Genomic DNA, 24,099 nt, shown 5'->3' with positions numbered 1-24,099 from the left:
CCGCAGATTTGCTTAATAAAGAGGCCTAGGGCAACTGTTTACATCGGTGAACGAAAGTAATTAGGATTAAAAGCTTTTCATTAAGCGCACCAATATAATTACATTTGATATGGCGAATGAGAAGCTGTTCGCACGAAAAAATTATAATATAATAGCATATCTGATGGATGCACTGATGGGTAAAAGGTCCCGTCAGAGTCGTAAATGATCCCTCTGACTGCACTGACCCCTGCTATAGGCTATCTAAACAGACAGCATTTATGTTTGTTTTGCTGTTTTCCCTTTTATTTGGGTTTTCTAACTACAGATGAGCTAACTAGGTTACATTGTGTCAGTTCATTCCGAATAGTAACAATCCAGATTCAATTCCTAAATAAAACACTAAACAAACAAGGCGGGGACTAAATTCATTGAGCACTTCATTATTAATCTTTTTTTTTTTTTAAATGACATGCTATACTTATTTGACAGGTTTCAACTACATGAGACTTACACGTTTTAGTTACACGTTTTATTTGGAGTCTGACATAATGAAATAAATCATTCCCGTTGTCAGTAGCCTCTCCGATTGATTCACAATGTTTTGACACTAAAACAGCCGGTGTTTTCGGGAATCGAGCTGCGCTGGTCAGTGTATGCTGCGCGCTGTATGCCTAAATACATCGTAGACCCTTTCCCACCAATTTATCTACGATCAACTTATGCTCACGATGCTTTTAGGAAACGCAGCCTAGGTCATTTTAACACAGACTCCCGTCTCTTTCGGTGGAAGCATGCAACCAGAAGTCAAAAGACCCATTCGGTTCCGGTAATATTTATAAAAACAGCACGGGTTCTTGGTTCTCAACCCTAGCCACTACTAGAGGCATGTTGAGATGAGCAAGAGTTTTATAGTTGGGGAAGATTTACTATGCGCGTGCCAAACTCCTCCTTCCTTACAGCACGTCATTGGCGAGTAACAGCGAAGGGGAGTCACTCCCCTGCCTACTTTTAATAGCTTTGTCATGTGATGGAAAGCAGTTGTAAGACAGGTGCCCTCGGTTCATTGTCAGTGAGGGGCGCGAGGGAACGAGTGGATTTTCTCTTTTGCCCGTGATTTCTTTTTTATTTTTTCGTACCGTCATTCAGGGGCTGGATGGCGTGGGACAGGTGTAATCAGGATTTGGTGTGGAGAGAACTAGAGGTGAGAACTGATGTGCAACTTATTTTTCCAGGGGTGAAGCACACATTTTTTTTTGCTTTCTTTCTTTTTTTGAGGAGACGGATCGCAGGGAACGTCCAAGACAGGCTTCGCTCGTAGTTCCCGTTTTGTTCATTCGACCGATCCTGTAAGATGCGCGGAAGACACGGGAGCTCTGAATGCACGGGAATACACCGGGTTGTGATAAAGTCTAATTTGTTTGCAGAAATTGTATGTGCAGTGATTTATCTGGTGATAGCGTGCGGCTTTTCTCAAGCTGTGTCGGAGTTGAACAGTGACAGTCTACTTAGGATGTCTTGTCGTGGGAAATTGCGTTGACATGCCCGTGGATGGAGTGCGCTCGCTCGCTGTAACGCAGGTGATGATGAGACAGGTATCTGCTTCAGTAAGAGCCTAGTGCCACTGCCGATGTGCTGGAATTACTAATATGTTCTCGCGTCAGGTATTGTGCATTGAAACTTTCCTATTAGAACACAGAGACAGTCTCAGAGAAGGCTAGCTGCATGCATGCGGAGCGCTTGCTGGATTTATTATTGGACAATACGTGCTGTAAAGCAAAGAAAAGCTGCTGAACCTCGTTTACTTTATATTTATCAAGACCTCAAGATTAAGCGTTGCTCCAATGCAATACATTAATAACGATTGCATAGCTGTGCATGGCGTTTATCGTTTATAGCGCGAATCATTGCAATTCGGGACATTTTAGGTTAGTTTAAACGTGTTTGACGTTCACTCGGCGATATGTAAGATATGGACAATAATGTCGCACTTCTATTATATCTATATAACTATCAGTGCAGTCTATCTATCTATCTAGTCGCATCGTGGTTTTTGCAGTTTTAACCATTTCAGATATTCATAAAGCAGTGTTTCCAGCATGCTTATCTGAAACTTTTACTCACTATATAGAAATATATTGCTGCGCAGTATAGGCACCTGTCTGTGTTGCGAGGTATGCACGTTGCGTTATTGTTATATTAATTTTCAAAGGTCAGTTGAGCGTCTCAGTCGGAGCATAAATCCATCTAAACACAATCAGCAAATTGCTGCTCGGTTCCAATTCTAATCATATAATTTCCAGGTGTCTCTCTCTCTCTCTCTCTCTCTCTCTCTCTCTGCATGTGCTCGTGATTAAACGTGTCCGTATTTTGAGAGGAAAAGGGAGAAGGCTTTCAAAAAGATGCCGAGGCAGAAGCATTTGATGCATGTGATTTGATCATTTGCTCAGCATTGGACCGCTTTGCCGGCGTCTATAAATCTGTGACAGCGGAAGGACAGGATTTGTGTCATAAATAGATCTAAACTAAATCAGACACCGGTGATCAAGTTTGACGCGAGATTCTTCGGTACAAACTGTACCGTGCTGCCATCGAGCAAGTCTCGCGTTTATATTTTGATGACTTTTCTGAGAAAAGAGCAGAGTAATAACGCGCGCTGACGGTAACACATTTCATACAATATTTGTACAAAATAAACATTTTACTGGTGTATCGCTTTTTCACAAAATGCATCACTCTACAGCACCCTCCGCCGTTTGTCAAAACTCTGTACACCTGTGCGCACAGTCTCTCCGCGAGCTGCTGTTGGTTTTGCTTCTACTTCACCTCTATATTACTCACAACATACTCCGTGATATGAAGTATAGTATCTGACCAACCAGAGGGCGTGGCTGTGACGCTCCTCCCCACGACGACCCGCCCCTCCCCTCCTTCAGCCAATCACAGAATTGTTTGTTTTCTGGTTGGTTATGTTGTTGTGGTTTCCTAAATGCAGCAAATGCTATGTGCACAGCTGAAGAATATGCAATTGTGTTAGATTTAAGTTCACTTCATTTGGTTGTTAGTATTATTTGGTTGTTAGTATTTTGGTTCTTCCTAAATTAGTACTAAATATAGTGAAAGGACAAGCTTTTGCATGCTAGTCGCACAGGTCTCAGTTATGTAGCAAAGTTATACTCCCTATGAATCAAATAGAGGAAGAGTTATTGGTTACATCAGTCACACACTGTGCAAATGGACATGTGTAGAGATTTGAGATATATTGGTGCATGCTGTGTAATGTTTTGCTTTCAGTATTTCTCATAGTTCAGTTTATCCTTTAAATAGTAACTTCATATCCCTTTTTAAAAATGATCCCATCTTGAATACCAAACTGCCCCAAATGCCATAGTGCCAAAGGTTTCATTTGTATATTATGTCAGATTTATTAGAGATAATGAAAGCATGCCTATGTTGCTTTAAGAAACTAAGCATTGTCTTAAATATTATGATGCATAGTGTTGTAAAACCTGACAAAGCATCATTTGCCAAGTTTTACTTATGATTAGATTTAAAAAAAAAGAAAAGCAATGGGGAAAAAATTGACTTTGGTTTAAAAAAAAATCAATAAAAGCAGTGGAAAATAAATAGATTTGAGATGTTTGCCTTATTTTGCCTTTTTAAATAAAGCAGTGGCTTTTTTTTTATCTCACATTTGATTTTCTTTGTCATTATTAGTGTGCAGGCCTTTTGTTTGCATTAAATAAATGAGTTTGCAAGCTTATTCAAGTAACATGTTTACATAGAGACTGCTGTCCATATACGAGGTGTTGTGAAGCCTGACCAACATTAAATTGTTTGACATCTGTTAACAGTTGATACTGTTTCTGTTTGAGATCACATAGATGGTAAAACATGGTGAATTCCATTTGATCATTTCTACTATCAAACAGACCCTCACATTGCATGCCATCATAACTAAATTGAATAGTTATGATGCCATTCATGGCTTTTTGAGAAACTGAGGGCTCATTTCTTCACAAACACTGAATGAAGATATCAGACATCTTGGCAAATATGTGCTCAACCATCTCCTCTCTCTTTCAGTGTGCTGCCTTGGTTGGTGAAGACCAGCCCCTTTGCCCTGACCTGCCTGAGCTTGACCTCTCTGAGCTGGATGTCAGTGACCTCGATGCAGATAGTTTTCTGGGAGGACTCAAGTGGTACAGCGACCAATCAGAAATAATTTCCAGTCAGTATGGCAATGAAGCATCGAACCTGTTTGAGGTAAAGAGGGTCATGCAATGTTTTCTTATCTGATTGTGCATGCTTGTATATTGTAAAATTAGATATGATTCCAGCCTCATGCAGTTTATTGCGCGACTGTGGAATTCTTCACAAGCTGGGATAGTCAGTCAGTGCAGTTTATTAGTTAATAACAGATCTGTACTCTTTTGTAATGAGCATTTATCCATGCTGTGTGATAATTGGGGTGAGGTATTATGATAAGAACCCAACCTTTGTCCAATACTTAAGGTCAGTGTTTGTACCTTTTTCTACAATCTTGGGCTGGAATTTATGGCTGTTTGTATGCACTTTCTTCCCGATGTTCCCGAGTAATGGTCAGTAATAATAAAGAGCAACAGTGTCTGCTCACTTGGTTTCAGAAGTATTTTCCCCTTCATTTTTTCCATAGGGATTTTTAAAAAAGTATTAATTTAAGAGTTATCAGCTTTAAACCAAACTTACCAGCTCTGAAGTGAATCGCAACATTACAAACTTTGTCCTTGGAAATCAGACAAGACTGTGCAGTTTATGGCTTCAATGAGGGAAGAAAAAAAACGACAATCCCATGAATCATTGTGAATGACAATAAAAATAAAAAATGATTAAGAAATACAAAACTATTGAAGAATATTTTAGATTTATTGAAAATGATACATATTTTGCATACAAAAATTGAAGTAGTTTGAGAGCATAAGTAAACTGACTACATCATTCGCTGGCACATTTTTCTTGTTGCAGTTTTCTGATTGGTGGAGATTTCTCTGCAGAAACATGGGTATCTTTAACTAGGAATTTTGCTGTTAAACACTATCAGTTGAAATAATGCTGACTGAGGCTTGAACAAAAGCATATGTCATTGATCAGAAGCCTCGTAATTCACAGTAGGTCTTACAATAATGGCTTTTAATCATCTTTAAAAATCAATTCCACTATGGAGAAAATGAATGGCATTTTTACTTCTACACACTGGTGGTAATGGTACTGTTTCCCAGTGGACAACTCAGTCAAAATCTGATTCATTGAACTCACCAGTGCTGTTCTAGTTTATTATACAACTAGTCTGCATCCTCACCATGATCTAGTGGGTCCACTTTTAACCGGCTTGTTCCTGCCCGGCGTTGTCATGTTGAAAAAGGGAAGAGGTAAAACTTTAAACTGTTGCACTCGTGCTTCTTTGTCACTGACAGAGAAAGCAAAGTCCAGAGGAACAGAAATGAGGCGGCTGAAACAAAGCAGCCCTGGCCCTGGCTAGTTCATTACGTCTTATCTGGGCAGATAGAGAAGAGACATGATAATGCCGCATTGCTTTGAGTGCTGGCAAATATAGTGCAGGGTATGTTGCACGATTTGGGGGTTTGTGTCATGGTGTGATAGGGAATTCTTGAAGGACTGTGTGAAACACTTACCTAGACCATGTGGTGGGAGAATGATTTTATAGGGCCCGCAATTACGAATGGCAAAAATAATACTGTGTGTGGGTGCATGTTAATTAACATGGCAATTATTTACATGCATAAGTGCTCATGTGATAAAAGCGTATTCCTATAGATACAGAATATTTTAGACTGTTTTTGTAGACCCCGATTTAAAATTTCAGCAGCTGATCCTAGTTCAGTGAAATGGGACATGATGTGTCAATAGTGATGAATGTGTGTATTGTATATGCATTTCCAATACTGGCCTATGTGGGTCAGTGCAGTGCCCAAGAGCAGACTGAAGACAGGTTAATGAATGGCCAGCTCTTGTGTAAAGCTAGTTGGCAGGACTTTTTCTTCCTCCCTTTGCACTCATTCAAACCCCTGGCAATGTTTTCTTAAGCTGTCTGACTGCAGTATAGTTAATGGGTGGCCTGGCGAGTCCTGTGATGTCACACAATAAGCAGGCCACACACGGACATAGAGACTCAACCCGCCTGTGCTGTTTAGGGTCTGGCTATTTCAATAGCCTTTTTAACAGTTTTGCCTTAGATATTTTTAATTTCATAGTTTATTGAACCATTAGACAAAATATAAAAAAATAAATTGAGTATCATGTTTGATACATTGCTTTTATTGCTCGTATGATATAGTGAGAATATGAAACTCATACTCAAGGAGGAAAAACACCTCCATTTTATTCAGATACACAAACTGAGCAAAAATATGCAATTTGGTTTATATTCTGACATTTATATGGTCAAAAAGCAAAATTAAATTCTGATAGCTTGTTAATCTTTAAGCTAAATCAAAGAGGTCTTTATAACAGTGAAACAGACTACTTGCCTGAAATGCATATAAATATAATTTGTCACTCTGTATATTTTAATAATATGGCTTAGTGAGATATTTAATGCTTAATTTTATATTCAAAAGTCTGTAGTTCCAAAACATATAATGCAATGCAATAAAATGATGACTGAGAGATGTAAACGAGTGAACAAATAAACGTTCTTCAAAAGCCTGATAATCACATTTGAACATGATTTTTCTAGATTTATGTATGGATAATCAAGTAAATCAAAGTTGCTTCATTCCAGTAAGTGTTAGTGATATTAAAATATCAATGACATTATGAAAATGATCACTATGTTTACTCAATAAAAATCATTAAAGATTGCACCGCAAAAAGTCACGTGAGCCACAACCTGAAGAAAGACTTTTTAGAATTATACTTTAAAAAAGTTGCTAAAAACTGTATGAACTATCAATCAGACTACAGAAGGCATGTAACAGATTGCGTACAAAAGGGTTTTTGATCATGCTGATAATTTAGAGGCCTTAGAAATGTACATATCACATATATAACAGGATTAACATGCAAAAAAATTAAAATTACAGCTACAAAAGCATCATCAAAAGGCTTACATATATTCGGATATGCACAACAGACACGCGACATTCACACATGTGACATGAAGCTTTTTTCACGATTATGATTCATTATTTCATGTCTTACGCCTTCCTGACATTTTGTACATGATGTTCCATTATTGCAGGGCCGTGTGGGGCAAGCCGGCAGGCAGATGAGAGTGAGTGATAGCGGTGGGCAGGGAGACGCAGCCTAGAGATTTCGTGTGACGTGACGGCTTATGCCTTTCAGTGGCAGTTCAGCCCTAGTTATCAAGCCCATCTCAGGGGCTAAAATGGATCTCTGGAGGTGGGGGCCGACAGGCAGCTCGCTCTGCCCCAGGGAGATGGCCTGACAGCGCGGTCAGCCTGTCACCGGCAGCCCCTCTCTTGGGAACAGGGCCGTGGGGAGGTTCGAAGCACTCAGACATGTAAAACCATGTTTTGAGTCAAATAGATTTGCTCGTTTAGGCACTGGTTGAAAGTGTAGGGCTGCTACATTTATATTGAGCTGCTTGTATTCCCAAAATGGAACATTTACTTCTCATGCATAGTGATAAATGTTAAGCAGTGCACAAGTTTTGTATTTTTTTTCATGAAATTCAAAAGCAAAACCAAATTAGATAGCAGTTTATAGGATATGTACAGACTATTAAAAAGACAATCCCTGGGAGATGCTTTAGTAGCAGGCTGCTGTGACAAATATGTAGCTATTGTGCTTGCACAAATTACTATGGTGGTACAGTGATGGTAGCGGATCATTATGTTAAAGAAAGAGAGAATACGGAGTTTGCACTGGAGGAGGGAAAAAAAACTAAATTTTATTCAGTTAATTCAGAGCCCCAAACTGAGCAAAAATATACAATTTAGTGAAGATGTCTACATTTATATGGCGGAAAAGTGCTGAATAGCTTGTGAATCAGTGAGATCTTTATAACAGTATAGCAGACTACTCACATAAAATGCATATAAATATCACTTGACACTCTATGTCTCCTAATAATTTGTCTTGGTAAGATGATATTTAAATGCTTAATTTTGTGATCAAAGCTCTGTAGTTTCAAAACATATAGGCTTGTTATAGTTGCTTGTTTTGTGACACTCGTCTTTGACTCATAGAAGCAAGCTTGTGTTTCAGGGTGCAATGCAGTGCAAGGTTGTACCAGGTGAGCAACCAAGCAAGTTTACTATGTCAGAAATGCAAAATTCAAAATGCATTAGTTTACATATCATGCACTATTTTGAAAGTGTTTTGAGGTCATAACATAATATTGTGCAAGGAATTGCATGAAAATAAGTATTTTTTTAACCAATAATCTGCCACGTAATCATCATTTGTGTAAAAAAGAAAAAAATATGGTGTTTTACTGCCACTAGTGTTTATTTCTGAAGGAAACCGATAGATGCATTTTTGGAGTTTCACGCATTATTTCCAATGAGCCTATGCTGTTTCCATTACTGATACTAAATAGATTTTTTTTTTTTTATTATTTCTATTAATTTATACAACACACTTCAAAGTATACTGTGGTCTAAAGCATTGCAGCTTTGTGTCAGTGCAGAATAGTGAATGAGCAAAAGTAGCAAAATTGAAGAGAAAATCAAGAATTTGCATTTAGGCATTAAGTTGGCTTGATTAGCTAGTAAAATGGTGTTGGTATATAAAGACAGTCTGTAAAAAATATGTAGTTGTTTGCAGAAGAACTGATCAATTCTTAGTAATTTGTTCACTAATTCTGCCCAAAACTCCAGCAATTCTGTAACTAAAACATGTTATAGGGCATGTTTTAAGCAGAGGTCTAGTCCTAGATGTAGTCCTGATCGCTCTCTCATTTGATAAACATGTAAACAGGTGACTTGAGTGTCTTTTTGGATGGCATTTAGCTCTGAATCCAGGCTGGAGTTCTCGCTGTTCTCTCCATTGCATGGACGATGTGTGGAATGGAACACTCCTGGACTCCAAGTGATTGCCGCAGCCTTTTATTTTAAGGGCACTTGACACCTAGTCAAAATAACTCCCTGTAAAAGACTGTACTGTATTAGGTCATCCAAGGCTGTTCGGCCGGGCAGTGTGATGTTTATATCCAAACACGAAACTATGCTGCCAGCGAGTGTTTGGAATTACAACTTGTTCGTGGAGTGAAAGCACTGGCTGTGCTTTGTAAGGTGAGTGCAGTTACCGATGACCGGTCAAAACTTTGACCAGACTCTGACCTAGCTCTTGGATATGAGCCAAAGTGTGTATTTGTAGGTGTGTGTGTTTCGAGGCTCGGATGTCTACGTGTGAAAGTGAGATTAATTGCTGAAATATTTCAGACGCACACCCAAGTACACGCATTCACACTTACACATAAACACATCCATGTAAACAGGCCCTATTTGCTTCTTGCTCGCTTGCTAGTAACTTGTAAATCTACAAACGGAAACCCAGATCAAATCTACTGTAGGGCTACGTATCTCAGAAGACAGAAAAACACTCACAAGCACATCTACGCCGAGACACACGCACATGGTGTTAACGGTGACTGCTGATGGCTTCGCATTTTTAATTTGCAAATTTATGCTGACATTTGAAAACACACCATCAGTTTAGCTGCACAAGTTCAGCTGGGCCAAGCATATTATCATTTTGTGCTGTATAATGTGATTTCCTCAAGTGAACACTAGCACGCACACGTATTTGCACACCCACACACACACACACATGCTCGACACTTTGACTTATCTCCTGGCCGTGCCTCTTGAAGCGCAGACGGTTTGAATGTTGTCAGGTGTCAAAAGCATCACTATAGCCGCTGCTGTCATTTTTTGGCAAGTGTTATTTATCACTATTATAGTATTCATTAATATTTTGAATTATATTTAATATTTTGAGCTTTTATTTGGATATTTTTAGTTTATTTTTGTAATATAGTCATGTACTTTTGTCATTTTTTAAATTATTTTTAACTTTAAAATTATTTTTATTTCCGTTTTAGTAATTTTAGAACATAGATCTATTTATTTCAATTAGCTGTCAAGGCAACATGTCTAGTTTTAGTATTTATTTTATTTTTTTGGCTGATTCATTACCCACTATAGGTGAATAACTAGAAGAAAAACAAAGTGCATTAAACATTAAATTAGACTTTTTGTTACAAACCAGTATTTATGATTAATATAAAATAATATAATGACCAGCTTCTTATCATATTTTTTAATGGTTTTCATGGAGTTTAGTCACCTAAATACTAAATGGTTTAGTGCATTTCCTTTGTTATATCTCTCATTTTGCTATTATCTGAAGGTACAATCATTATTTTAATTAATTTTATTTTCAGTTACCAAAAACCGCTGTTTCTTTCAGTATTGATATTTTACTTTTATTTCAGCTCTATTTCAGTTACCAAAAATGATGTAATAGTTTTAGAATTAGTTAAGAATAATAGCATCCATTAATGTTTTTCGGTTACACTTTATTTAAAGCTTTTATGTATAATGCATTACAAAGGGTTATTAAAGGGTATAATGCATTATAATTATTTATAATGTGCATTGTAATACATTATATCTTGCTGTAAATATAAAATGCATAGTGTAAAAATAAATTAATAAGTGTTATAATGTATGCAGTTACAATTATACAATTATGAGATTGTACAATGCATTATAAGGTGCATTACAAGGCATAATTAATGCATTAAAACTACTTTTATAATGCATTATACAGAAGGGCTCTAAGTAAAGTGTTGCCTGTTTTTCTTAATAATTTTTGTTGTGTTATGTTTACTCACCTGACAGCTAAATTGAGTTATTCTGTTGCTTCAGAGTGAACCTGAGTGGTTTAATGAATTTTCATGGTAATCTCTCTCATTTTGCTTTAGCTGCAGATGTTATCATTATTAATATTTGTATTTAATGTCAGCTTTTTTTTGTACTTTTTTTGTACATACATTTTTGTATGATGTTTAGTCACCTGACAACTAAATTAATTAGCTATTCTGTTGCTTCAGAGTGAATCTGAATGCTTAAGTGAATTTCCTTGGTTGTATCTCTCATGTTGCATGAGCTGCAGGTATATTTAGCTGTATGTCACTGCCCCATCCTGCTCCCAGAGGGCCTCCTTCCTGCAGAGTTTAGCTCCAACCTCCTCCAACACACCTGCCTGGAGGGTTACAGTAATCCTAACGACCCTGATTAGCTAGTTACGGTGTGTTTAATTAGGGTTGGAGCAGAGCGCTGCAGGATGGTGGGCCTCCAGGAACAGGACTGGACACCTAGGTAGTAAATAGGTGGTATTTCGAGTAGTGGCATTGGTGCCACCATTGGTCAGTGCAGGTAATTGGTTAGGGTTGTTTCGTCACACATTTGAAGTATGTTTCTCATATATAGCGCATCAAAAAGAGTTGAGCAATTTCGCAGCCGTACCAGGGTGAACTCTTAGTTGCAATAGTCTGGAAATGTGACAGAGTCCTGTCATCAATAAGGAGCCTTTTGAAGTTTTAGCGCTGAAGCTTGTCAAACAACCGTACAGAGAGTCAGAAATCCAGCGGGCATAAGCAAATATATTCACTTTGCAATGAAGGGTGGGGAAAAAAGCAAGGGAGTGTGAAGAGGAGGGAAAGAAGAGGGAGGGTAACATCACTTGCAGCTGGAAAATAGTCCCCGCAGGGCATGTTTGGAGAAGCACAAGTTAACATAAAGCTTGTTGCTCGGCTTGCTTGCGTACTCTTACATTCGGCTTCTTTCTCAGGCTCTGGTTTCCTGTCCTGTATTAATTTCTATGCTTCTGTCATCTTTCTCTGTCCACAAATCCATTTTTTTATTCTTTCATGCTTGCTTTCCTATCCCTTGCTGTCTAAAGTTGTAGTTGCATGTGAGATCTTTCTTCGGGGGCCTGTAGCCTCAGCTGATCTTGAGTCTCAGCCACCTGATGCTCATCACAGAACCAATTTAACACCCCACACACCCCTGCAGGGGAGAGAAAATAGGGGGACTTTATTACCAAGGGAATTCAAAGTCTGTGTGTGCAAGAGAAAAAAAAGAAGGAAAGAGTTTTTTTCTTTCTTTTTTTAATTACACTGTGTGCCTGTTATTGGTATTTATTGATAGAAAATACCTTGTTTGTTAATATTAGTATTGCATGCATTAAATTTCAGCAACCCAAAATATTTTACTAGTTTTGGAGGAACGGAATTATTGACCGAAACAGTGAACTTTAGTAAATGCTTCTCCAATGGCACATTGTTGCTATTTCAGCATCTACTTCATGCATAATTTTATGTCAATCATTCTGTCAGTTTTGCATTTACCTCTGGAAGGCCATTCATTGTTTGTAGCTCATTATTCAACTAGAAAAAAATACATAAATTTGCTTAATTGATTATTCATTTTCAGTTTCAGTGTTTGGGCTAAATGAAAACTTAATTTTAATTTAGGTGAAAACCCAAACTGAAAATAACATTTAGGTAATTAAATTTGGGTAATTAACCCTTTGCTGGGAACTTGATTAACAGGCGATCTGACCAATCATAACGTAGAACTGAATTTCAGTCTGCCATTTTGTCCGACAAACAAACCAGACTGGAGAGTAGATTAACGTCGGAGGAGTTGAACCTGAAAAATGGCGTGTATTGACGTCTTTCCGCGGTTGAAACAAGATACCTTCTGATGTTCATTCATGTTTATTTTGTGCTTTAAGTAAATATGAAAAGACGATCGGTTCATGTGCCACTTAAACTGAGGCGCTACAGCACTTTAAAGAGCCACAAAACGCTATTTATTGTTTGAATTTTTTTAACAAAAATTTAATGCTGACACTCTTTTTCATACAAAAAGTAACCTGCTCTGTCTTGTCTGTCAGTATCCTCTTTGCTCCGCGATGTATTTTTCACTGCATGAGAGCATGATGCATGATGTGAGTGCACCATGGCTTGTCGGATGTAGCAACAGTAACTAAGGGGGGTAGGGGTTGGAGGGTCTTTGCAAGGGTCAATTGAGTAATTTAACTCAGTATATTGTTAATGGTGTCTTGTTTACAGGTGATAAACCAGCTGTAGTGAAATTTTTCAGCAACAAACAATATATTATTGCCATATTTTATTATAATAATTAGTTACATTTATATAGCGCTTTTCTGGCTACTCAAAGCGCTTTACATAGAAGGGGGGAATCTCCTCAACCACCACCAATGTGCAGCATCCACCTGGATGATGCGACGGCAGCCATATTGCGCCAGAACGCCCACCACACACCAGCTTATTGGTGAAGAGGAGACAGAGTGATGAAGCCAATCAGTGTATGGGGATGATTAGGAGGCCATGATGGTCAGAGCCCAGGAATTTGGCCAGGATGTCGGGGTTACTCCCCTACTCTTTTTCGAAGGACATCCTGAGATTTTTAATGACCACAGAGAGTCAGGACCTCAGTTTAACGGTTTTACTCTAGCTTAATTTTGGTCGTGGTGAAGTCTACATCTAACATGTCTACATCTTGTAGCTTATCTGTGTTATCCACGAAATAGATGCTGACAGTCAAAGTATTCAAATCTAGCTAAGTTAATGATTTCCCCTTAAAACTATTTCCGCAAAGCGTAACATAAAATTGTTGGCAGTTTTGTCCAAATATTTTTGGTTCCCGAAATTTCTCTGCCTCACTAGCTAAAATGTGTTTCCTGTGAAAATTTGTAATCACAGGACTAACGACTGCATACATCACTTACTGCATCTCATATATGTTGCAAATGTATGTTGATAATGTGCAAAAAACACAGAAAATTCAGCACGCATTTCCTCTCTGAATATATCTCGCCACAGACTTGCTCATTTATTTTAGTCGAGTATGAAATGAACCTTGTTTTAGTGCAATGCTTGATTGACAGCTGAGTAGGCGGCGTTTTACTGTTGTCTGCAGCATATGAGGACAAATCAGCATTTACACTACAAACACAATGTGGTCACATGCATTTCTCGATGCCATGATATTCTCTGAAGTACCATGTAAATATCTTGGTACATGAAGTACCAAAAAGTATTATCTGATGCTGCACTGCAGCCACAATAATTCTGGCTGTCTTCTCTTTGTTGTAGATAATTCTTTACCAAGACTTTATATCTGCTTACAAATCTTATCTAATTCCTTCAAGCCACCTGTATGAATTACCTTAAGCTTTGATCTTAACACATGTCTCACATTTGTGTGTGTGTGTTTGTGTGGCATGCTGGTACTGTTCAAATGGCTGTAACAAGGTTTAGCTTCCTTTGCTCTGGGACACACTGTGTTCTGCCAGTTCAGTGTCAGCTGACAGCCGCTACCCAGAACTGAAGCACCACAGGTGGTGTAACACATGAGACCATTTTTCCATGTCTGAGGGCAAGTTACACATGGGGTTTTCCTTGGACATAGTGGACATCCCCTTAAATCATGTTTTATGAATCTGGCTCAGACGGCTTGTGCTGGAAGTCGCACTGATCTGGTGCCAAATTTAATCTAGGTCGTAATAAATATCCTACATGGACAGTACAACCAGTACTACTCGAGGATTTATTGATTGCATACATCATGCCTATATGTTCATGCTTTGAACACAAGCTTCGCATTATTGACTGCATGGATGTGTTCAAGCATCCAAACCCACACATGCACGCAGTCAGTACAGTAATATTCACGTTTTGTAACGTGTCACCAGTTGTAAGTGCGGGATAACCATTGTGGGCTATTTTTAGTCTGGGACGTTAATCTCTTCTAAGAGCCTTTCAGGGCCTGTCTCTTTCCAACCTGGCCGGAAACGCTAAGCCAATAAGCTCCAGGCGTCTGGCTCAACCCTAGGCCGGGAGAGAAAGTGAGTCCCGGTACAGGCGATTCCTGGATTATTTAATACTTCAGCATGGCAGGGAGGGGGAGTTTGGATCTCTGAATTCCAGGAACGCTGGTTCTTTTAGGGCTTATGCACTGCAGGGTACAGAGTGTTTCGGATGTAGCTTAGTGGCGTCACGCTGCACGATTTTACGGAGGGGGTAAATTAACAAACAAAATGCAAAATTTTTGCAATGGGGAATGAGCCGATCGGTTGCATTGCAGGAGATAAATTTGATACATGCTTAGACTGGCATGAGCACTTTTAATATTTCTGTCTGCCAGGTAAAATGAAACAATGTAACATGTATTCCCAAAGTTTTGATTGAGGATCAGTTTTCCAGTTGCAGATAGTCTCATTCCTCCTTCCATCTGTAGTTCATCCCACAACATTTCCATGAGATTTATCATGAATAAAAAAGTGTGTGAACATACAGTATGTTGAATGTGATATCCTTGTCACTCTTTTTGTTTCAGTGGTAAAACAGATGTAGTGCTTTTTAGCATTTTTGTGCTGTAAAAATGCGCTTTTGTATCACTTAGTTTCTGCCTTTAAATGAAGAGGTGCGTTGCAAAAGCAAATTTAGTTTTAGTTGGTGTTTTAATTTTTAGCCCAGGCCAAGCCAGACCTTGTAAAGGTTTAGGCCTACATGCATGCATAAACACAGTGCCTCCAAAAGTGTGAGCATAAACCCTTATCAATTATTGGCGTATATGCATTACAGTAATTTGCAATTACTTTACAACACCAGCAATATATTTTTTTTCTTTTTGATTACATAATTATGGCAATATATATACACACAATTATCCAGACAAGCCCCTTTGGCAGCTGTGATGCCTGACTAATGGATTAAACTTGATCCAGATTTCTTTCTTTTTTTTAGATTATTGGGTCATCACACCTTATACTTTTACTGATTAATTAAGCTTATACTGAATGTGTGTGTGTGTGTGTGTAGAGACTCTGAAATTGCTATTGAATTTCACAAGTAACACTTTAAATGAAACCTGAAATTTGCTTGAAAGCTGGAAGTAGCAAGACTAAATTAGTGTTTTCTTGCAAAACATGCTTCAGTGATATAATTGGATTTATAACCAACAGAACCAACAAAGAAGCTTAGAAATGATGTATAAATACCTCTAGTATTTTTTCTAGGTTCTGGATCTATATATATATATATATATATATGTATGTATGTGAAACATAATGGGAATAATCATCTCACAAAGTCAAGGTCTGGTAGATCTTCCCTCACCTACAGGAGATGGAAGTCAAGGTAAAATGTAATGCATTTAGTTAGTAATCAGCAAATAGCTTTTATCCATTGGGGTGAGAGCATTGCAGTGCGGTCTGATAAGATCATTTGCTTTCAGGTGTTTTGCTGGCTACTGTACTCAGCATTGAGTGTAAATTGAATAGCATGACCTTTTGCAGCTGAATCAAATTGACTGCATTTCCACACACATTTGGTGGTTTCAATTACCATATTTTTTTTTTGTATTGGAGTCTGTAACCTCACTCGTTCCTCATGGATACTTGTACGAGAACAGGGGTTTGTGATAAAACACACATGCATGTAGTCATGCGGTCTGTAAGCACTTTTTTTGCCCTCTGCTTTTATACAAATGTATGACACCAATAGACCCTTGTGCAGTTATCACATGCTTTATTATAGAAAGAGTACTGTAGTTTCGTCTTTCTCCTTTGTTGTCGCTCCTCTGCGTGTTTGGTGCAGTGCTGGTGATGATGTGCCCCGCTGCTGATATCAGGGTGACAAATGACGGGCCGCCCCGCCGGTGTGCTGCTCATAAGCCTGCCAGCCGCCGAAAGGTCAGAGGGGATCCGGAGGATAACAAAGCACTTTTAACAAGAGAAAAGGGTGACTTTACACACTTAAATACCGGCTTTATATATCCACATTTTCTTGTTTCCACATTTCCTGCTGCATTGGAACGAAACAGGACTCGGTTTCCTTTCATCCTACCCTCCCTGCTTACTTATATTTTCTAGCGCATCATAGCATGATCACCATCCTGTATATGTTTATTGTCACAAAATATTGCCTACCTCTGCAGATTTGCCACCTCAGGCTTAAGCAAAGTTCTGTTTGCATCCACGTTTCAGAGAGGAATTACGATGTGTGTTTTTCTTTTCTCCGCTGCATTAAAATATTTAGACTCCAGCTCTTTAGGAATCCGAGCACCCTAGTGTCAGCATTATTGGGCGAGTTTCTAAAATAAGCAGTGCATCAATATGTCTGAGCACCGAAAACTAAGTTTATTCTAATTGCATTAGAAACAGAGCTGTGGGCCATCTGTTGCACCACAGCTTAAAAACAGCATGCAGACTCCTTTTCCTCTCTTTATCATCAGTGCGTCCATTTAGATCATGTCAGTTTGTTGCTAGCCTTTTATTTTTTACTTTCGACTCTTTCATTTTGTGCAAGAGAGCAGTATTTCTAGGTAGAAATTGTTTGTTTGCAGCTCTGTTTGTGGGCACTTGCAAGCACACATTAATTTAGCAATATATTTTAATTTCCCTCTTCACTATGCATTATTCTGATTGTTAGCATGCTAAAATAACTTGCTGATGAGTTTGATTGCTATCTGTTCGAGCTTCTGACCAGTGGGGTGGTAATGTTGGTTTGGGTTATGAAAAGTTAATCTTTGCCATACTCCGTCTCTCTGTGATCATTGCCTCTGGAGCAGGCATGCCTCGGTGCCCAGCGTGCAGGATCATTTGCGGGGGAAATGAGGTTTGAAATAGTGCTGGTGATTCGACTGGCAGAATCCTATTTTTGAGCATGACATATGACGGCTGTGCCATGTACATATACTATGACACGATCTAGTTAGGCTTATTGAGCTAGGCTTACATTGGAATGCATTTGATAATGTGAGAGACAATATCATGTGCGACTTACATGTTAGAGGTATTGTATTGTTTTTATTGGCGTTCTGGATGTTGACATGTATTCTCTCTCTTCCTACCCACAATTCTATGACCAGGCACAGATTGCATAGTGCAGGATATCACTTGGATTTGTTAGCTATGGAATTAGATACTAATGAGACAATAACGAGAAGCCACCTAAAAAAAGAAATAAAGACACCTATTGTTCTCTTTTTCCGTAAGGCTTATAAACCTTCAAGTTTTTTAAATATTTTTCAAACCTATCAGAGACTAAGCTTTGTCCAGCTAACATGCAACCAACTTGCTTTTTAAAGTTAAAATTGACAGTTTGTCTTTATTCCAATTGTAATAATTCCAATTCCGTATAATTCCAATACTGCTATCCCAATTGATTTCAAATTCAGAAGTTGAATTGAAATTTAAAAGACATTCTCAGTTCAATTCTGAACAGTTTACAAACTTTTTTGGGGTCACAGCTAGAAAAGGTAAAATTACAGACAAATATTGAATGATGCTGTGAATGCTACAAACTCTATTTTGGTTTCAGAGAGAACAAAAAGAGAAAGAAAAATACACCAATCTTCACATTAACCTTTTTCGACACATTCTAGGTCATTTAATGTCCTCCTTGTGATGGTGCAAGCCTTTGGTTGTAAAACGCACTCTGAGTAATTGACTTTCTAGGTTTTATTACCTGCAGAGTTTCCCCCCTCCATCACGGTGGAGATGCAAGGCCGCAGATGCGATCAAAATACGAACCTCACATTTTATTTTATTTTTTACATTCTTTTGTTACCACTGGGGTATTCGCTCAGATCCTCAAATGATATCAGACCAATTTTTTTCCAGCTGTGAAGTTGGAGTAAAAGAAAAGGACCATGCTACCTGTTATCAGTGGCATAAGTTATATCTCAGGAATACAATGGCTTAGGTGGAACTCAATAAAAGAGTTAAAGCAAGGACAATTTCAAAGACGGCCTGTCTGATAACAAAAGAGCATACCTGATAATGAATGACTGGTGAGCGCTGGCGTGCCTCTGAAATACCGGGGGAGGGAGGGGAGCTAGATGGAGTGTGACTGCCGAGCGCTTGCCAGTGTGTTTTATGGCTAATTGAAGCATTTGTGGTAAAACAGCCATGAATGGCACCCTTTAGAATTAGAGCAGGTTAATATATTGTGATCCCACAATTAGCCCACGATTGTTAAGATCTGTTTAATTCGGTGGGGTCCATTAAGCGGAATAGGAAAGGTCCTATCTATTTTTCTTCCCTTCTTTCTCAGACCGTTTCTCTTTAGAGGCAATCGATGTCTGCGTATAGGGCTCCAGAGGTTGGCTGGAAAATCCGGCCACTCTGGCACAGGGTTGGATGTACTTTGCTGGTGTTGGTTACACTTTGAATTATGTGTCTGAATGGAGGACAAAGGTTATTGGCTTCATAGAATACAGAGAGATAACCGATGTTGTAAGAGGAGTGGGGTTTTTGGCAGAACTTTTGATTACTGTATAAACCCTGGAGTACCTTCTGTCATGCTAGATAAAGTCTGACCAAGAGTTCACACTTTAGTTTTACTAACTGCTAGTCCTTATGTGGGTGCAGGCTGATACTGTGAAAGCGGTTTCCAAAAGGAAAATCCCCAAATGTATAAAAGCTTTCCTCTGTAAATCAAATGATGAGCATCTATGGGAAGTCAATCTAAATAACCAGGATTATAATTGGCTTGAAGGAAATGCTTATTGTTATTGCCCTCCGTTTTAGTAGCTGCCTTGGTTTTTATGAAGTCGCAGAAGACAAATTGCGGGGAGACCGAAAAGGCAGAGCTCATTGAAAGGACATTATTAGCCAACCATTAAACAGCAGACTAAGTCACAGCCAGTGATTTCTTTCTAGTCACTTTACGTCACAACTCGGGTACCCCTGCAAATCTTTTATCTGTTATCAATTCAAGCTCAGATTTAGGAAATATGTCCCAAGCAATGTTGTGCAAGTTACTTCCAATCTGTAATACATTACAGATTACTTGTTACTGTTATTTAAAAGTAATTCCTTACCTTACAATTTTACTGTATCAGAATTGTAATGCGTTACTTGACTCCTGTATTACTTTTGAGTTACTTTCACCAAAATATCTACAGAAGTAGAACTTAACATTCTAAAATGACAAAATGTACTAGAGCCCTGCCCTAATGGCAAAGTGTTTATATTTCGTTTTTAGAAAAAAAATGCTTGGAGCAGTTTTTGTTCATTAAATAAGTTTTTTCTTTCTTAAAGTAACGACCAAGCGGCCAGCGGCAGACCGGCAGGCTGATCATAGCCATGTTTGATCAATTTAGCCTTCTCAAATCATCATGACTTGCCTAAAATAAAATCTATAGATATACTAAAACAGTTCAAGCATATAACAATGTTTAAACATTAAACCTAGATAAATGTGTGCTGCATCCAGTTTGTGTGACGAGTGGAAGTTAAAGTGCAGGACAAGGAGGCGCCAGCGCAATCAATTTCAATTTTATTTTTTTTCAATGGAAACAACTTGCGCCGTAATTTTTGCTCATAAAGGTAAGAGTAATGCATCATACATAACTGTAAAGGGTCTACTTTTATTTGTGTGCTCTCACAATATCAACAAAACGTCGTGCTTTTATCTTGAGCAGGAGCGCTTCACAAAAATGAACCGAAAGACAGCGAATACAGGCCTCACATACATGATAAATATATCTATTTAAAGCTTTAAATTACTACTTAACGAAATAAAAATGAAAACAAAAACTATTTAATATAATCTTTATCCGTGAATATGCACTTCTCTCTAAAGGCGCGTCTAACGAGGAGATTTCTATTACTATTTCCCCCGGACACATTCATGGTAATTACTTTTGCTGGGGCTTTTGCTTTATTGTGTGTATTTGAACGCAGAACTCTTCAGCTGTGCTGACGGCTCTCTGCTGCTGCGGGACACTAAACACCGTCGAGTCGCTCTTGACAGTCGCAACAGCCTGGACTCATGTTTTTTCCTCCAGCGCGGCAATTTTGTTTCATCAATAATTGATGAATGTCTAAAATATAAAGATAAGGAGAAGCCTAAAACAGGCCCGAGGACCTATGAACTATGACGTGAATATTGGCCCGAAGCCAGGCCTAGGGACATAAAAAAATTAAATAAAAAAATAATAATTGGGGGCTAAAAGTGTGTTGTAACGCAAGCGTTACTGAACATGTACCGAGTAAAATATTACTGAAAATTGATTAGTAATGCCTTACACTACTGCGTTACATCAAAAATAAATACGTTACTGTAATGCATTACTTTTGTAACGCGTTACTCCCAACAGTGGTCTCAAGGAGGGCATTATGAACTCATTTTCCTCCCTGTCAGTGGCTAATCAAACGTTAGCACTATCAGTACCGAAATCTCTTAAATGGATCGAGATAAGTAAAATGGCCTTGTTTTGATGTCTCAAAAGCAGCTCCCGTGAGCATATGAACTCACTGGTGTGTAATCGTAGGAAACTATTAATAGAAAAGGGATCAAACGGGGTGATCATTGCACATGGGACCGAAGGCTAAGCAACGTAACACTTCTATCTAAAGAGGACAGTCTCCCTGCAGCCACCACCATCGTGCCCGAATGCTATCAGCAAGCGATACTAATCCTATGGTGTGCATAAAAGGATTTGTTCTTGTTGGCCTGCATACGCCACGTCCCCCAGCAATTTTGGTGTTTATCTTCTGCAATTGCTAAGTCCCGTGGGTTTTGGTGCTGGAACTTCCAGTGCCTGCAACTTTTCCACAGCCACCGCTCCATGGATACTGCCCCTCCTGCGTTACCATCTGCGGAAGATACAGAGACAGGAACATTAAAGAGTTTAGCATTTAGAATTTGATTCTGTAATCACACTTCATATGCTAAAGAAATTGCATCTATTTCAAGTCACAATAAGGCTCCTTATCTCTGGATTGCCAGCTTGAATTTGGTTGGTGAGCCATTTGAGATGTCTGAGTTAGGGATTGGAGGAACTTAACTTCCCTCTTATTGTTTCTTACCTCTTTCTCGCTACTTCCCTCGGTTTTTGTTGTGTGTCAGCTCAGTTAATGGGTTTCTTAGGGGAGATATTATTTTGGTCCAGTAAGCTGCATGTTTAATGTATGACTGACAGTGCTGACTCATGTGGCTTAGGCAATTTGTAGTTGAAAGAGATTTTGTAGTAAAAAAAAATAAATAAATTGGATGCAGCAAAAAAAAATGTCCATCCTCTATTAGCGATTATGGAGCACCGCTCCACCCAGCCTGAAAACAGACAAAATCTGCCAGTACTCCAAACTAAAATGTCCTATTTTCTTCCACTGTTCTTTCTCTTTTCCCTTTTCTTTTTGCCCCCTCAAGAAGATAGATGAGGAAAATGAGGCCAACTTGCTGGCAGTGCTCACAGAAACCCTGGACAGTATCCCTGTGGACGAAGACGGGTTGCCTTCGTTCGAGGCCCTGGCAGATGGGGACGTGACCAATGCCAGTGATCAGAGCTGTCCTTCCACCCCAGACGGCTCACCACACACCCCAGAGCCAGAGGAGCCTTCCTTGGTAAGAGACCCTCCCCGCCTGTGCTTCCCCTGTGCCCAATCCTATTTCGACATGAAGCATGGCCCTCTCATTCCGTTTCCTTCCCTCGCTCTTTCTCAGTCCCACTGTGTTTCACTGTGCTCCCTCTGTCTGGTCTTCACTAGCACCAGATAAGGAGATGCTGCAGGCCTGTCACCAAAAATGGGTACAGACTCGCCAGACAGCAGTCTTCTATTGATGTCTGCACAGGGAACATAGCCACGGTCTGTTGAAACAGCAAATCAAAGTAAATCAGTGTTCCTGAGGTGTTAATTGCATTGTTCATTACTGCAAAAAGTGAAATGCACAACACTGTCAAGCCGAAGCAATGAAAAATATGCCAAAAGAATTGAATTTAATCAAGTGGCTGTTTTAATCTGCACTTTCAGTTCATCATTAGTTACAATCTGAGGACCCCAGAAAAATCATTGCACCTGCTCTGCTTGACATGCTGCCACAGCATCTGATACATCTGATTCATAGCCTTCAAAATTAAATAATTAAAGTTTAATGTTGCAGCTCACACGTTGAGTCATATACTGCATAAATGTTTTTCAAAACACGCACATGATTCTGCTGTCATAAATAAATGAGTTTGTCAACATTAGAGAGAGAGAGTTCTTTGAAAACAAAACATGCAAAAAGACCATATACAGAAACAACAGAATGTGTAAACATTGCCAAGGTCATGGGTTTGATTCCCAGGAAATGCATAAACTGATAAACTGTATACCTTAGATACAAAGTAAGTCGCTTTGAATAAGGCATCTGCCAAATGCATAAATGCAATGTAAATGCAAAAGTATCGCAATATCTTTGCATTTTGTTTTACATTTATAGCTGTAATCCCTGTGATCTGTATCTCTGCTCTGTTTGTAGCTGAAGAAGCTCCTCTTGGCGCCTGCTAACTCCCAGCTCAGCTATAATCAATACCCAGGTGGCAAGGCACAGAACCATGCAGCCAGCAACCAACGGATCAGACCAACACCTGCTGTTGCCAAGGTAGCTGCTCGCTGCACTTCTTGCATCAAAGGCCTGGTGTGTGAGCTCATCTGCTAGTTCCATGTAATTTTTCCTTTCTGTGAAATTATACAAATAGTCTGCTCCCTCCAGGGAGCTAAAGCTTGATTGAGTTGTGTGTGTGATGGAGGTGTCTCATCTGAAGTTACTTTACACTTAATGACATTCAGGACTTCTGAATGGCACCATCTCATTTCCATGAAAAAGAAAACGCTGAGATGTCTTGATAGAATTAACATAGTTGGTCTCGTTGTCACAAAAACAATGATTTATTACCACAGGCCCAGTCATGTTGTAAACTAGAAGAAAAATGAGTAGTTATTTGAGGTGAACATCACACATAATTCTTTCCGCTCCACACAAACACACTCACTCACATGCGCAAGCTCTCTTTGAGGAGTTAATTTTCCATAATGACTTTGACTCCTCTGTTTCTGGAGCTCTGCACATGGCAGGGTCCCAGAGGACACCGCTGTCTCCTCCTGCTGCCTGCGTGCAGATCTTCCTGGAGCCATCCCAAGACCTCGTAATTAAGATGATGGGCAAAGTACACTCACGTTGCCTTTTGGGAGACTAAACCACCTCTGCGCTAACCCCCCGTTACATCCCATGCTCATTCTGCCCCCTCTCTCTCTCTCTCTCTCTTTCTCTCTCTCTCTCTG

At 39.1% G+C, this 24,099-nt stretch overlaps 1 protein-coding gene across 2 annotated transcripts in view; it reads left to right on the top strand.

The window, feature by feature from the left end:
* The first annotated feature begins 984 nt into the window (after positions 1–984).
* The window catches only part of LOC306887237 (peroxisome proliferator-activated receptor gamma coactivator 1-alpha-like), a 42,583-nt gene continuing 19,468 nt past the window's right edge, over positions 985–24,099 (top strand). The window contains exons 1-4 of one of the 2 annotated variants that reach the window (XM_079444833.1): positions 985–1,183; positions 4,066–4,245; positions 22,205–22,399; positions 23,297–23,419. In XM_079444833.1, coding sequence (XP_079300959.1) covers positions 1,136–1,183; positions 4,066–4,245; positions 22,205–22,399; positions 23,297–23,419 — 546 coding nt within the window. In that variant the 5' untranslated portion in view covers positions 985–1,135. The remainder of the gene's footprint in view (positions 1,184–4,065; positions 4,246–22,204; positions 22,400–23,296; positions 23,420–24,099) is intronic. The other variant, XM_079444834.1, reaches the window with a different exon arrangement.

The sequence above is a fragment of the Barbus barbus genome, assembly GCF_936440315.1.
Source record: "Barbus barbus genome assembly, chromosome: 2".
Taxonomy (NCBI): Eukaryota; Metazoa; Chordata; class Actinopteri; order Cypriniformes; family Cyprinidae; genus Barbus; species Barbus barbus.
Note: the sequence above shows the minus strand (reverse complement) of the source record. Positions and strands in the feature narration are given on the sequence as shown.